The sequence below is a fragment of the Gopherus flavomarginatus genome, chromosome 12 (genome assembly GCF_025201925.1).
Source record: "Gopherus flavomarginatus isolate rGopFla2 chromosome 12, rGopFla2.mat.asm, whole genome shotgun sequence".
Lineage (NCBI taxonomy): Eukaryota > Metazoa > Chordata > Testudines > Testudinidae > Gopherus > Gopherus flavomarginatus.
Window position 1 is genome coordinate 29,205,435 of NC_066628.1, and position 15,447 is coordinate 29,220,881.

Consider the following 15,447-nt stretch of genomic DNA (forward strand, 5'->3'; position numbering starts at 1 on the left):
CCCCATCGTGGGACCGCCCCCAATTCAATCCCTCTCCCCCCTGCTCCCTGATTGCCTCGACCCCTATCCACACCCCCACCCCCTGGGACTCCCACACCTATCCAACCCCCCCCATTCCCCATCTCCTGACTGCTCCCCCCAAACCTTCACCCCACCCAACCTCCCCCTGTTCCGTGTCACCTGACTGCCCCCCAGGACCCCCTACCCCTTATCCAAAACCACCACTCCACACCCCCTTACCATGCTGCTCAGAGCGGCAAGGCTGGCTTATTGGAAAGCCTGGGAGGTGGGCGGTTGCAAGCCGCACAGCCTAGCACAAGCGACGGGCCAGAGTGCTCCCCACATGGCAGCAGGGTTGGCGGGGCGAGGAAGGGCCAGGCGCTAGCGTCCCTGGCTCAGAGCTCAGGGACCAGGCGGCACAGTCCCGCGGGCCAGATGTGGCCTGTGGGCCACAGTCTTTCCACCTCTGCTCTCGACTGTTATATTATACGAGAAATCCACAACAACTGCAGAATGAATGGTTATGCATGGGTGTGTAACTCTGATCAGAACAGAGACAGAATGTAAAGTCATAAGTTCGTTTCCCGTAACTGGCTCTTTAGCATACCTCAAAGATTTCAAACCCAGCGATATCCAGAATGCCAATGAAAGAAGCTCCCTGTCGTTTGGTCCTATCCAGAGCTTTATTAATGCGGTGAACAAGCCAGCGGAAGAGGCGTTCATAAGTGGCTTTTGCCAAGGCTTCCACTGCAAAGTCTGCCTGAAAATCAAAACATATTAAACATTTACTTATTCTCGAGGAGTCCTCAAAAGAACAAAGAGACGGACGTTATCACAAGTCACTGCTAAGGGAACTGAGCAGGTTTAACGCAGTTAATACCACTGAGGAAAGACAACAACTGGCAGAAATACTGCATGGTTTGATTAAAAATAACAAAGTTTAACCCTATCGTCAACAAAAATTAAGACTGCTTTTCTATATTTGATATGTCAAACGACGTGAGAATCAAGAGGGGAAGGGAAAGGGAAAAAGTTCTTACTTTCTATACAGTCTTGTTTTTTGCCATGCAAGAAAATACAAACACACAAGGATGTTTTGTAAGATGTAACAAAGATTTAAACAGGAACTAGCATCAACACAGTTTTACTATGGATGAACTGGAGCTTCATTTTATTTTTATACATCAGAACTTACTTGTTCTTTGGTTTGGGCTTTCTGAACGTAGTCTCTGCCAACTTTAATGCGGGGCGTAAGTATAGCTCGAGTAAATTCCATTACATTCATTCCCAGTAGATGGCAGAGTTTCTGTGCAACTGAGGTTGAAAGTAATAAAGTTATTCACTTAAATATCCTAAAGTCTCCAGACTAGCCAGAACATTAATGGAACAAGCCCTTGAGAACTTGTATCAATAGCTGTTTCAATGACTTTTAGCAACTACTCAATACAGAACTCAGAAGTAGCGCTCAACCTTGTGAAAAATAAAATAAACCTATTACAACAACTAATGTCTATAAGGAACCCCAAACCTGCGATAATGCATATAAACACATTAGTGAATCCCTGTTAATTTAGTACAGCAAATACCTGGTTAGTTCAGGAAATTACTAGGAAGCACTGGAGCTGAAAATGGTTGGTTTTCAATAAAAGCTCATTTATTCTTTTGATACAATATGCCAGATGTCAATAAGGATATGCTTACTCTAGCTAGGAAAGTGCATCCCAGTTTGGGGGAGACAGACACATGCTGGACTACAAGCCTGCCCAGAGCCCCTGGGCATACACTTTGGTGGCTAGCCCAAGGTGCCACTCACACTACCCTTGGCTACACTGCTATTTTTAGTGCACTAGCTCAAGCAGAGCTAGGATGCTCTAGTGTAGACATATGGCTGCTTAGAGAAATTGCTGTGCTGCAGTGCAGGCAGGTATGCCAATGCATTGCTATGGGATTTCGGTCCTATGCCACATGACAGCAGTCTCTGAAACAATGTCAGAGTGCTTTCACGTAAAGCAACTGGTATAAGAATGCTGGAAGCAGAATATCAAACTGAGTGGCCCACTGACCTTTCCTGGTTTAGCAACACCTACATTAGTTCTACTTTATTTTCTTTCAGTATCAATCCTCTTTCCTACACATATTTTCTATTATTAGATTGGGTGGTTTTTGTGACTTAAGATTTCTAAAAATGAATCTGACACACAGATATTCTTAGCTTAGTTTTTTTCCTTAAGTGTGCCAGCTTCTAAGCTTTCTCAGAAGGACATCTAAAATATTCATTTGCTAGTCCCTCTCATCTTTCCAATATGATGATTTGGCATCCCCCCAACTTAGTCTTTTAAAAAGAAAGGGGAACCCTCTTTCTGGGGCAATTTAGTACTGAAGATATCATTTCCCAGCCCCAAAGCCACGGATTCTGTGCTTGGTCATGTACTCCTCTATGTGGGTTCACTATGCAGTCAGTGAAACAGTGGTAACAGCAAAAATTCAGCATTATGCTTTCACTCTACTGTTAACACAGGAGGAAATGGACTTGGAGTACAACATACTAAACAATTTTTAGAAAACACAAACATGGATGTCTAGAGCTAGACACCCATGAGTCCATATTTAGGCATTTTACAGAAGAGTCTTGCTCTCCCAAAACTGAGTCGCCACAACTCCCTTTGGCTTGATATTTTTATGGCATGAAAGTCACTCAAACTTTAAAATAAAAACTAAATGAAATTGGTATTTAAGAGACAAGATTTATTGTTTCATAAATCCTCCCTGCCAATATCTCAAGTGTCAAATTCGTCTATTCTCTCACATATCCACGGATTTCCCCAAACAAAGGAACAGCTACAATCACCAGTAATTTGCATTTTACAGCATGTTCATCTGGCATCTGTGGAAAGGATGGCTTATAAAAACAGTTAGACTCTTTCACCTCTCCCGCACTTATTTCTCCTTTGTCATTACTCAGATCCCAAGAGTTAGCAGAAGCATTATCCATCTAGAAGTCTAAATGCATTGCTCACTTTGCAGGGATGTTCTTGACATTTTCTCCCCTTCTCATAAGCTCCATTCCTGCCCAAAATACCTAAAGTTTGCTTTTTTAGTTGTCTAGCTTGTAATAAAATACCATACCTGGAGACAACATGATGAGTAACTAATACCAAGCTAGCACTAGAATCACATGGACAGTTTGGATTGTGAAGAGAGGTTAATCTCAATGGTTTAGAGGGTTTGGGTTATATTTCTGAGAGGACGTATGTATTGACACTTCTAGTACTATGCAAGGAAGAAGCTGTGGTTGTAAGCTTCATGAATAGATTCTTGTCAATTGACAGAACTGTTCTACCATATTTTCACCCCGAAAGAAAAGGAAATGTAACCAGTGGGGGTGGGTTAAAACATACCCATAGTACTTGTCCTGAGCAATCTACTTCCTAAAGAAAATGAAAGTTAGTTTTCCTCCTCCTCAGTCTTATTTTAAGAATTCTCTTAATCCTTTAAGATTCCTCTAAGGGGGTATGAGGGTGGGGTGGGGTGTTTTTAAAATCCCCTGCACCTTCAAAGGACCCATTCCTTTCAGCTGAACAGGTTTAGACGGGACAACGCCTTCTCTCTGAAGCCAGTATGAAGTGCAGGAAGGCTGAGTATGATAACTGGACATACGCAAACCTGTGGATTGTACTGTTCCCCACCCCACTCCCATGCCGTTTCCCACGCAGTTGCGTCTCTTTTCAATAAGTGATTTTTCTTTCCAATAAATGGATTTTTTGGCTTTGAACACATTCTTTATTATTGCATAAAGTAAAAGATATCTTAGCCCAGGAAAGCTACAGGCACTGCAAGTCAGCATAGCTAAAACAGATTCCTATTATCATTGGAACCACTGCACTTCATGCCCGTGCAGGGCACCAGACATTACTGGTGGCTTTCAGCCTCAAATTGCTCGCTCAAGGCATCTCTAATCTTTGCAGCCCCACACAGGGGCTCTCTAATAGCCCTGCTCTCTGGCTGTTCAAATTCAGCCTCCAGGTGTTGAACCTCCGAGGTCTCTGCCTGAGTGAAGCTTTCACCATTCCCTTCACAAATGTTATGGAGGGTATGGCACATGGATATAACCGTGGGGATGCTGTCATCGGCCAGGTCCAGCTTCCCATACCGAGAGTGCCAGCGTCCCTTTAAATGGCCAAAAGCACACTCCACAGTCTTTCTGCACCGGCTCAGCCTGTTGTTGAAACCCTAAACAGGGAGCCTTGACAGCACCAAGGAGCTGTTCATGAACCACGGCATAAAATGGTAAGCGGAGTCTCCAAGGATCCCAATGGGCATTTCGACTTCACCTACAGTGAACTTCTGGTCTGGGGAAAAATGTCCTGGCTTGCAGCTTCCTGAACAGGCCAGTGTTCCAAATGATGCGTGCGTCACGCACCTTTCCGGGTCAGCCTGTGTTAATATCAATGAAACGCCCACAGTGATCCACAAGCACCTGGAGAACCATACAGAAATACTCCTTTCAATTAACGTACTCAGAGGCTAGGTGGGCTGGTGCCAGAATTGGAATACACATCCCATTTATCACCCCTCCACGGTTAGGGGAAGCCAGTTTGTGCAAAGCCAGCCACAATGTCATGCATGTTACCAAGAGTCATGGTTCTTCTGGGCAGGATGCAACTAATGGCCCTACAAACTTGCATCAACACAATTCCAACGGTAAACTTTCCCATTCCAAACTGGTTCGCGACCAATTGGTAGCTGTCTGGAGTTGCCAGCTTCCAGATTGCAGTAGCCACCTCTTTTCCACCATCAGGGCAGCTCTCAATCTTGTGTCCTTGCGCTGCAGGGTTGGGGGGAGCTCACCACACAGTCCCATGAAAGTGGCTTCTCTCATCTGAAAGTTCTACAGCCACTGCTTGTCATCCCAGACTTGCATGACATGATCCTACCACTCAGTGCTTGGTTTCCCGAGCCCAAAAGCGGAGTTCCATGATGGTGAGCAAGTCCATGAATGTCATGAGCAATCTCGTATCATATACGTTACTCAAGTTAATATCATTGTCGGATCCTCCCTGTCAGTTTGGATCTTAAGGAATAACTCTACTGCCAAACTTGACTTGCTGGTGAGACTCGTCAGCATATTCCTCAGCAGTTCGAACTCCATTCCTGCAGACTGAAAGGGAAGACAGAGTGCGCAGCACAAAAAACACTGAAAGATGGCGCCAAATGTGGATGGAAGCAGAGGGATTTCTGGGATGATAACCAATGCATCACAAGGCATTGGGACAGTACCCATAATGCCCTGCACCCCACCCCCTTCCCATAATACTGCCCATAATGCACCGCTCCAAATGCCTCTGCAAGTGCCGCAAATGTGGCCATGTCAGTGCGCTTGCAGCTGTCAGTGTGGATAGACTGCAGTGCTCTCCCTATTGTGCTCTCCAAAGGCTGGTTTAACTCAAAGCGCTCTACATCTGCAAGTGTAGACATGCCCATAGATAACCTCTGCGCAGCACACTGAAAGCAACCAATTAATTGTACCCAAATAAAAAGGTTTTGCTGGAAGATCCACATGAAGGAACAGAATCTATCTTGACTTTACAGAGCCAGTACAGCTATTTGTCACTAAAACAAACAACTATGACCAGTTTTACAGAATACAGTCACTGTCAGGACAGACCTGCATTCTCAGTTGGCTGGAGAAATCTGTCAACCAATGCAATCAATTTTTTCACCTCCAGGAACTGATGCTTTCCAGGATATCAAGCCTCTGCTAGCACATAGAGCAAAAGGATGGACAAGGTTAAAGCTTGGGTCACCCACATAGCAGTGTCTAGCACAAGCCATTGGACCACCAAGTTAATAGACTCATTTATTAAAGGGGGACAATACAGAGGACTTTTCTCCAGTGTCCGAAAACTGCAAAATAATTGAGACTTTTGCCACTTTTGGGGGGGGGGGGGGGGGAAGGAATGTGCATTGTATTGGGGAGCACAAAAGTGGATATTGGTCTTGCTCACCATCCTCCTACTTGAAAACTTCCTGCTTTGCCCAAGAGCAAAACATGGCCTTTCAGGTTTGGAATCTTATCTGCTAAGTGTCCCTCTCATAGAGCTAGGCATATTATGATTCTGTTTTACATGTGAAATATTTGAGATGCTGCATACAAAGTGCATCTCTAGGGGCAATTTATGATAGTTTTATATGTTGCATCTGCTGGATGCAACATATAAACGTTGGCTGTTTAATTGTATTTAGCTTGTATTTTTATAATCTATTGGTGACTATTAATGTACAGCTGCCACATTTTTATTGTGCATAGCTATACATAGAGACACAAGAACAGCTTTGTTCTGTAGTGAGATATTAGTGTACACTAGAAATAGATAATCTGATGCCCAAATTAAAACACCTATGTCTTAAACTTTTCCCTTATAACAACTATCAAATTGTCATCAGATCTACAAAGCATTGTTTTAATCCCCAAGTTCTGAGGATATATTTGTTACCTGTCTCAGTACCAGTCACTACAACCTCTGAGTTGTTAGAGCTATTAGGCTTCCTGAACCAAAAAAGGCTGTTAATTTTCAGTACAACTATGTTGCTTAGGGATATGAAAAATCCACCAGTTAATAAAAAACAGACCTAACCCCCAGTGTAGACAGCATTAAGTCAAGAGGAGAACTACCACCTCTACAGAAGGTGGAGTACCTACACCAACGGTGGGAGAATCCCGAAGCACTTCAGCTGCAGCATTTTAACTGTAGACAAGCCTTAAGAGACCATGTTGATGTTTCTGGATAGGATTTTATTACTTTATGCCACTGCATAATAAGTCAATCATGAATATTCTTCATATAAAGCTTCATTTGTTCTTCAGAGCCTATGAAGTTCTCAGCAAATTTCAGAACTCTCCCACTTCCACTTTCTCCCTCAAAGAATGTTAGGGCACTAAATATAAACCTCGATAAAAAGCAAGGAAAATGAGCAACAGCAGCAAGATGCTCAAGCTATGAAACAAATTTTAAATTTGAGCCAGCCTTTCTGCAGTATTTGTTTTATCAGTCAACACTTTTGATATCCAGAAAGAGGAGAGGTGATACAAGTTAATTGAAGATATTGCTAGTATGGAGGTAAGAAGTGCCCATCTATAATCACAAACTGCAACACATCATGACTTATGCAAGAAGCCGCAGTTGCTTCTGTGTCTTGCTAACTGCTTTATAGAAATCAAAGCTAGTTTTTAAATATGAAAACAGCCAACACTTTGCAGTTAACCAAAGCTGAGTTCTAAACTACTGCAAAGATGTTACTTTTAAGAGAGGATTTAGAATGACAGAACACTGGGTAAACTAGAAGTCTGAAAATTCTTAGAAGTGCCTAAGGGACTGTGTCCATTTTTAAGCATGTCTACCAAATAATGACTGCACTCTGAAGAATTAAAATGAAAACAGTCACACTACCCTGTCATTTCAGAAATAAATGTCTAAATACAGTGTTTCTTAAATTCAGTCATTTACTAAGTAAGTTGTGCTTGGCTCCAGGATTCTTTTCATTGGCAATGTAATCACTGTCAAGAACCAAAGAAAATACACTGATTTAAGCACACTTGTTTTCCCCCCTGATATTTAAGTCTCTGCTGAGGAGCAATTAATGAGGTTACAGCTGAAATGCTTGTTCAAAAAAGTTTAGGAACAGTATAAACAGCTTCAATAATTTATGGAATTCTGTAGACAGCAGTTTTAATGTCTGTGTGGAAGAGAGTATAAGATAGGGAGAGTTTTATTAGTTTCATACTGGCTGTTAGTGTTACAAATTATGGCCTCTCTCTGGAAGAGGAGAACTTTATAGAGGAACTTCAGAGAGGGAAAAACACACACACACACCCCACTACCAGACTTTCTAACTTTACAGGATATCTGATGAACAAATTATGATCAGAAAACCACAACTAATGTCATTAAAAGCCACACAATGTGACCAATTTACCTGTATTTTCTGGCATAGAGGCCTGATCAGTGTTTCTTTCCTTCTTGAAAGAAATGTTACCAAATTGTAGTACTGATGACACCACCTTCAGCATTGCTGTGTTAACAGAAAGATACAAACATTTTCTTCTCAAATGTGTCTCAATAAAATTCACCCCCTCCCCAATCCTAGGCACATGTTCAAGCTCATTGCAAAAAGGAATTTATAATTGTTATTGCACTATGTAGCACTGTCTGTCTTACCTCTAGGTCAATTTTAGCTTAAAATCAGAAGATTGCTTTAAGTTTTTGAAGTGGTGCAATCTTTGCCACAGGCTTCCAATGCATCAAAACTCCATTAGATTTAAGTTTGGTTGTGAACATTTGTTTCATTTAGTTTTTGTAATTTTACATAAAAAGCAAGTAAACTACAGAAATCAAGACGACTTAACTTACACAAGATTTCCTCATGAGAAAAGCCCATGATGTGCATAGCTTCCATAGTCTCTTGAAAGTTATCCTTGTCTTGCTGCCCAGGAATGGGGATATAGCCATTAGACAAAAATCTGTAATTATTAAATCCTTCAAGCAGCAAGTCAGCTGTAGTGGAGGGAAAAAAATAAAAGCTTTGTGTACAAGTCTAATACAAAACAAATAAACAAACAGCTATATCAGCATTTAAATAAACTGGATTACAAGCTGTTACCCCAAGTCTTCCGTAACTCTAGAAATATGAGTTAAAGTGCTGAACCCAGCTAGGAATATAAGAATGGCCACACCAGGTCAGACCAAAGGTCCGTTCAGCCCAGCTTCCCACAATCTTTAATATAAAAAGGCCCAGTTACCAACAGCTTCAAGCTGGTTTTGTAAAAAACTGGATTAGCTCCTTGCACTGGGCATGAACTGGATGCTGTTCTTAATAGGGGTTACTGCATTACTGTTGCAATCTTCTAGAGCAGTAGCTCTCAACCTGCGGCCCACAGGCTGCTTGCGGCCCAATCAGCACAGATGTGACATCCTCAGGGCCATACAGGCAGTATCGGATGTAACCCACAACAGTAAATAAGTTGAGAACCACTGCTCTAGAGGAGGTATTGACAGGGCATGCAGCAGCATCGATTTAGCGGGTCTGGTGAAGGTATGCTAAATTGATGGGAGAGCACTCTCCCGTCAATTTCTGTACTCATCCTGTTGAGGTGAAGTTGGCAGGAGAGTGTCTCCTGTCAACACAGCATGGTGTAGACACTGCGGTAAGTGAACCTAGCTATGTTGACTTCAGTTACGGTAACTCAAGTAGGGTAACTTAGAACAATTTACTGCCATAGTATAGACAAGGCCCCAGACATTTCTTCTGCCTATGGCTGATGGCTGTCCAAGCAGATTTTTATATACATTTAAAATGTTAGACAGCCCAGGAATCCTAACCACAGATTCCTCTTTAACATTAAAGGGAAACAGATACAGGACCAATTTTTCAAGTGTGTATAGTCACACACAGTTATGCATATCCATCTGCGCTCCCTGGAGTATTTGTGCACCTAAAGTGAGTATATGCTAAGCTGCATGCACATGTGACAGAAAATTTGGCCCATCACCTATATTAATCTTGACTGGCTAACTGGAAACCAATTGCCTGTTTTGGAATAGGCATGGTCAGCCACTGTTTAAAAGGCGCAAGGTTCAAGTAGTAGTTATACTTAAGACTACGATTTAGTCACAGAGGTTGCAGAACTCATGGAATCCATGACTTCCAGCGACGTCTGTGACTTCAGCCTGCAGGGGCAAGGAGCTGTGGGGTACCCCGCTGCCTCTGGAGCTCCGAGCCACTGCAGGTGGCAGGGGAACCCCTGAGCTCCCAGCTGACATGGGAGGTAGGGGCAGCCACAGCTCCCAGCCCCCATGGGCAACAGGGGACCCCCAGAGCTGCAGGCGGCAGGAGTACCCAGCAGCTCCGAGTTGCTGTAGGCAGCTCCTAACCCCTGCACAGCTTCTCTGCTTCAAGCAGTGTGGGAACCCGCAGATCCCCATTTTGTCAGATATTGTTAGGAAGTCACACACAGGTCACAGCTTCTACTAATATTTCTCTTTTTTGCCGTGATCTGTCCATGACTTTTACTAAAACTATCTGTGACAAAATCTTAGCCTTAGTTATTCTAGATACTAGCAGTTCTTTGTTTTAAGGATGGAGCTGTCCAGTATAACCACACTCTTCTAGTAATGGTGTATGCCACACATTTGGGTAAATATATGCAAGTTATTACATCAGATATACAGAGAAGAGGTGGAGCCCCACTGCTGGAGCCAATTGACATTCACCATGGAAGTGTAAACATTACACAGACACTCTTCTTCAGACTTTTATTGTATGTTGATTTGGCCAATGGTTTGGCATTCTGCCTAGTCTGAGTGTGGGGTCCAGGACAGATTTGGCACTTCCTGCCAGCATGCTCTGTGACTTGCTGAAACTGAAATACTGCCAGCCTACCTTACTGATTGCCAGCCAGGGACTCAGTTAAGGGGCTACAAAACCCTTGGCCAGCTCTGGTCCAGAGAGTTTGTGATCCAGAAATCATTCACCTGAAATACTGCGGTTATGCAACAGCTGCTGAACCAACAAGTCTGCTGCAATATGAAGAGTGATTTCAGAATAAAGCCAGCTGTTTTTTTTTTCATACCTCAGATCTCTGATCATTAATTACTTTTTCAAGCCCAAGGAGTAATGGAACTTCACTGCTCAAACACTAAAAATGGCAAATTCAGAATACATAAGAACTGAATAGGGTGCTAGGATTAGATTTGTAACTCACACTTTAGGTGTTCTCCTGCACCAGAGAGCAGCTGATAGAATATATGAAATGTTCGTTCATCTTTGGCCTGACGAACAGCACGAGACTTTTCCAACAAATCTGATCATGAATAGTCAAGGATCTTCAATTGCATTGTGAATCCTTTTCAAGAAAAATTCAAACATAAAATTGCACCAAGTGGGCTACATTAACAGCAGGATTATCATAAGATACGTTTGGTGCTTGCTGTGTTCGATTTACACCCTCAAGAAGTGACAATTATGATTCTTTTAACACATGTAATACAAAATCTCTCCCTTTCTATTCATTTTTTGCAGGAGACATATGAAAGCCTATTGCGAGGATCAGATACGGATTTTTTTAGGAAGCTCTTAAGTTCTCCCCCATGTGTTAATTTAGTAGTTTATTGGGGTTTGAGACCTCCACTGCCAGGTCCTTTGCTTTGCTTGTTGCACAATTACAAGAAATGTTCTAACATTACTCGCATGTACATAAAAGCAGGGCCGGCTCTAGGCACCAGCCGAGCAAGCTCGTGTTTGGGGCGGCAGAGTCTATGGGGCAGTATTCCGCCCAATCCTAGGGTGGCATGGCTGCTTTTTTTTTTTTGTTCGACGATCCGGTCGCTCTATAGGGGGTGGCGGCACGGAGGAGGGGAGCGCCCTGCTGGGAGCCGGCTGTGTGGTCTGTCTGCCCCAGCTAGTGCCAGGTCTGTAGCAAGCCCGGCAGGGCAGCCTGCATCCTTCCCTTCTCACCGACCGGAGTGGTGCGGAGCCCTCCCGGCAGGTGGCGCGGCGGGAGGGGCCACGTGGCGAGCGCCCCGCTGAAGCCCTGGCCGCCCCTCTTCTCTCCCCCCTGCTGCCCAGGGCATGTCTGCAGCACAGGGAGTTCCCTTGCACAGTATTTTCCACCCCCCCTGCTTTGCCACTCCGCAGGGTTTTTTTTTGTTTGGTTGGTTTTTTTGCTGGGGCAGCAAAAAAGCCAGAGCCAGCCCTGCATAAAAGGAACACTAAGAAACTAGAATTAATTTTCATTATACTTTCCTTACTCCCTCCTTCTATATTTGTTGTAAGGTCTTTTCAAGAGGGAAAAATCCTCTCTTGAAAATCTCTTAAATGACAAACTCTCATTGGAATCAGTCAATTTACGTGGTAGCTCTCAGGTTCTGGCAAAGTCTAACACTGTTGTCTTCTAAAACAAAAGATATACATAAAGGGGTAAAATAACTTAAAAAAAAAAAGACAGGAAAATGCAGCTTCTCTCTGGTGATTCAAGTTTAGTTGCTGGCAGATCATAGGCACAGCACATAATCCAGTTAGCCCCTCTTGAACCACGCTTTAATCCCCTTTACTCTGGAAAAGCGTGGCTGAGTTGCTCTGATTTCCCTGACCAGTCTGTTGAAGGCAAGGTTTTTACTTAGATCAGACTACTCTGGAAACTCTTTCTAGTTTATTATGAGCAAGTTTGGTAGAGAGTGTTAGGGTTAGATTTGTCCATCCACCTAAACCAGCCTCTTATTAGATAAAAGGAAAAGAGATGGGAAAACAGTAGGAGGAATAAGGCGGGGGGGGGGGGGAAGGGGGGAGGAGGCATTGACACTGCAGCAAGGAAAGGGGTCATCTGATGCTTCTTCCTTATATGATCTGTAAGAACACATTTGAGGATCCAAAAAGGCCAGAGTTATAAATCTCCAGGTACCAGAAAATGGCAAAAATGATCACCATGATGGTGATATTAGTTGAGAAAATGAAGATCCCAATACTGTCTAGCTTAATAAGTTACCAATTATTCCTCAGACATGTCCAAAAAGAGGGACAGGGAGAAGACACCATGAGAGGTGCTCAACCAATATCAATTTGATAGTTCACGTATACACTTATTCTCATCTTAAGAAAATTCTGGTGTCTCAACAATTTTGAAGTCTTGGGGTGAATTTACAAAAGTCTCAATCGGAAATTTAAGCTTTAATTTAAACCCACTCAGTTAAAACAGTTTTTGGGCTCCATTTTATAATCTCTCAGCAACTTTATTTAAACAGGTTTCAAAACACAGTCAAATTAAAAGTTTGAGTTTGTAATTCTAGCAAATTAACTTCTTTGGTGCTGGTTAGCTATACTTAATGTGAAAGCCACCACCACCACCACCTGCAATGGACAAGTTGGGATCCTAAAGAAACCATGCTTTCAATCAGTCTTTCAAAAAGGATACAGCTGAATCCTCAAATTCCATTATTAAAAAAAAAAAAAACCACACCAGACACACCTATATGGCACTTGTCATTTCAAAAATGTTTTTAAAAGTTGGTGTTTACACATGCTCTCACTTTAAAGAGTTTAATACTATTTAAACAGTTTCTAAATTTCAAAGTTTGTGAAAATGGAGAGGTTGCTTCATATAGCATGCTGCACATATATCAGATTAATTCCTTTCATTCTTCTATATTGAAACAAAGTGCAATACAACTTTGTTTTATAAAGGATACAGGAAACCTATCAAATTAGCCCAATAATGTACCATCTGGAACAAACCTAACTTCTCTCTACTGGACACTAAATCCTCCAATTTTCATGAAGCTAAGCAAAATAATTCCGCTCCGCTATTTAGACAATAAGCCTGGATTTGTACAGATACTTAGAATTGTAACACCTACCTGATTTAAGAGCCATACTGATTTAGGCACTTGAGCCTTAACCTCATTCCTCCAGAGAGCATACTCAACTCTGAGACTAACACCCTGACTTTTCTATTACAATGCAACGAGAGCAACTTTCAACAAAACAAAATGGACTACTACAGACAAGTGTTCATCTGGAAGTATGGAAGAAATAGGAATCAAGACCATTCAGCAAAAACTGAATCATTAGACTTCATACAACAAAAAACATTGCACAGATGTAGTTAAAAATGGGACAGAAGTTGGCCTTGCAGCCCGCCCCGGACGCGCTGCCTATGTAACCCAAACAAGACTAAAATCGTGCTTATGACAATGGGTACACATATGGCAGAGATCAATTGATTAAGGTGGTGCCATTTTCCACAGCATCACTTTATGGACTACTGGCTTACCTTAATCGTTTTTTCCAATAAACACCACATAGTCATAATCTAGCAGATTTCAAACAAAGTATTACATTTTCTGAAAACTTATTTCCGAGTAAAAAGGAAATTCTCAGACTACTTGATAGTATGATGAACTGTTTTGAAACATAGGGAGGATTTCGAGTCAAAGAAAGCATTCACACTATGATACCTTATGTCACTAAGTTCACCCAATGTTATTTCCTGCAAATGTGTTAATGCTGCATTACAAAGAATTCTAAGCAATACACAAAGTTGGAGACAAAAGGCTGAGTGAGTCACTTCATATTTTAACCAAAGTTGCACTGCTGAAACAGGATACAGGTTTCAATGTTGGCCCCAACAATATAACCCGTAACATCGAAGTTAATTCTAATGAACTTGCCCTGGAAAAGAAACAAAAAAAAAATATTTTTTTTAAGTTGCTAAAAATGAAGTTGTCCATATTAAAACAACTTTCCCATTTAAAAAGGCATATAGTAGAACCTCAGAGTAACGAACATCTCAGGAATGGAGAATGTTCGTGACTCTGAACAAAACATTGTAAACTTTTGAAAGAACAAATCAGAACTCAACATTTACTTAATACAGTTTTGAAACTTTACTAGGCAGAAGGAAAATGCTGCTTTCCTTTTATTTGAGTAGTCTGCATTTAACACTATACTCTAGTGTATTTACTTTCCCTCTTCCCCCGCCCCCACCCTTGCTGGTGCTTCATTGTGTACTTTTGGTTCCAAATGAGGTGTATGGTTGACTGGTCAGTTTGTAACTGATGTTCAGAATATTGAAATTCTATTGTATTAGGTAACATTTGCATCAGTCTTAATAGGCGATAAGTATTTAATACAGATAATAGTGGCAAGATACTCATTCACACCATTCATATATGTTCAGTTGTATTCCATTAAAATGTTGCAATCTACTATAAGGTGCGATGTACTGTAAAGAGACACTGCAGTTTTTCAGAGGCTCAAAATAAGGTCAGAGAGGCACTTTTTATATTGTTATGAAAGAAAGCTTTTACTAAAAGGTCATTTAATTTTAATGCTGATGAAAGGTGCTGAGTTCAAAGGTTGACAACAGCAGTATAAAAACTTTCTCCTGAATGAGTCTCCATCCTGACTTGAAGGCACACCTCCAGTGAAGTGAATTCATTCTCTGCACCCATTCAAGTCACTCTGACAAGGTCATATCTACACTAGGGAAAGAAAAAGGTGTAATTTTTAAAATGAGATGGCTTTTCATAAATCCTAAGTTTAGACAAGGTAGGTGATAGTTTGACCTCTGTGCAACTGTTCAAGATGAAACCACCACTTGCCTTGTCTACACTAGTTATACAATGAGATGTGCCATCTTGTTGGCAATAAAACATTTTCCTAGTATCAGGACATGTCTATAGTAAGTCAGTAGACTTAATGTAGAGTGCAATGTAGAAATGTGCCAAGTTGAAACTAGACTGAAGTGACCAAATCCTTTGATATCGCATCTGCCATTCACATAGCACATGCCACACTTGAATCAGTCTTTTAGAGATAAAAACCTCAGTGCATCACTTGAGCCATCCAGTACTCCTAACATTACGGATTGCTTAGAAAGCTGAAAGTATGCACAGA

At 41.9% G+C, this 15,447-nt stretch overlaps 1 protein-coding gene across 4 annotated transcripts in view; it reads right to left on the minus strand.

Annotated features, from left to right (window-relative positions):
• The window catches only part of MYH10 (myosin heavy chain 10), a 148,454-nt gene that overhangs the window by 50,715 nt on the left and 82,292 nt on the right, over window positions 1-15,447 (minus strand). For all 4 annotated transcript variants that reach the window (XM_050919218.1, XM_050919217.1, XM_050919216.1 and 1 more), the window contains 6 exons: window positions 14,157-14,220; window positions 10,760-10,858; window positions 8,409-8,552; window positions 7,975-8,070; window positions 1,196-1,314; window positions 608-760 (listed from right to left, as the gene is read on the minus strand). In XM_050919218.1, coding sequence (XP_050775175.1) covers window positions 608-760; window positions 1,196-1,314; window positions 7,975-8,070; window positions 8,409-8,552; window positions 10,760-10,858; window positions 14,157-14,220 — 675 coding nt within the window. The remainder of the gene's footprint in view (window positions 1-607; window positions 761-1,195; window positions 1,315-7,974; window positions 8,071-8,408; window positions 8,553-10,759; window positions 10,859-14,156; window positions 14,221-15,447) is intronic.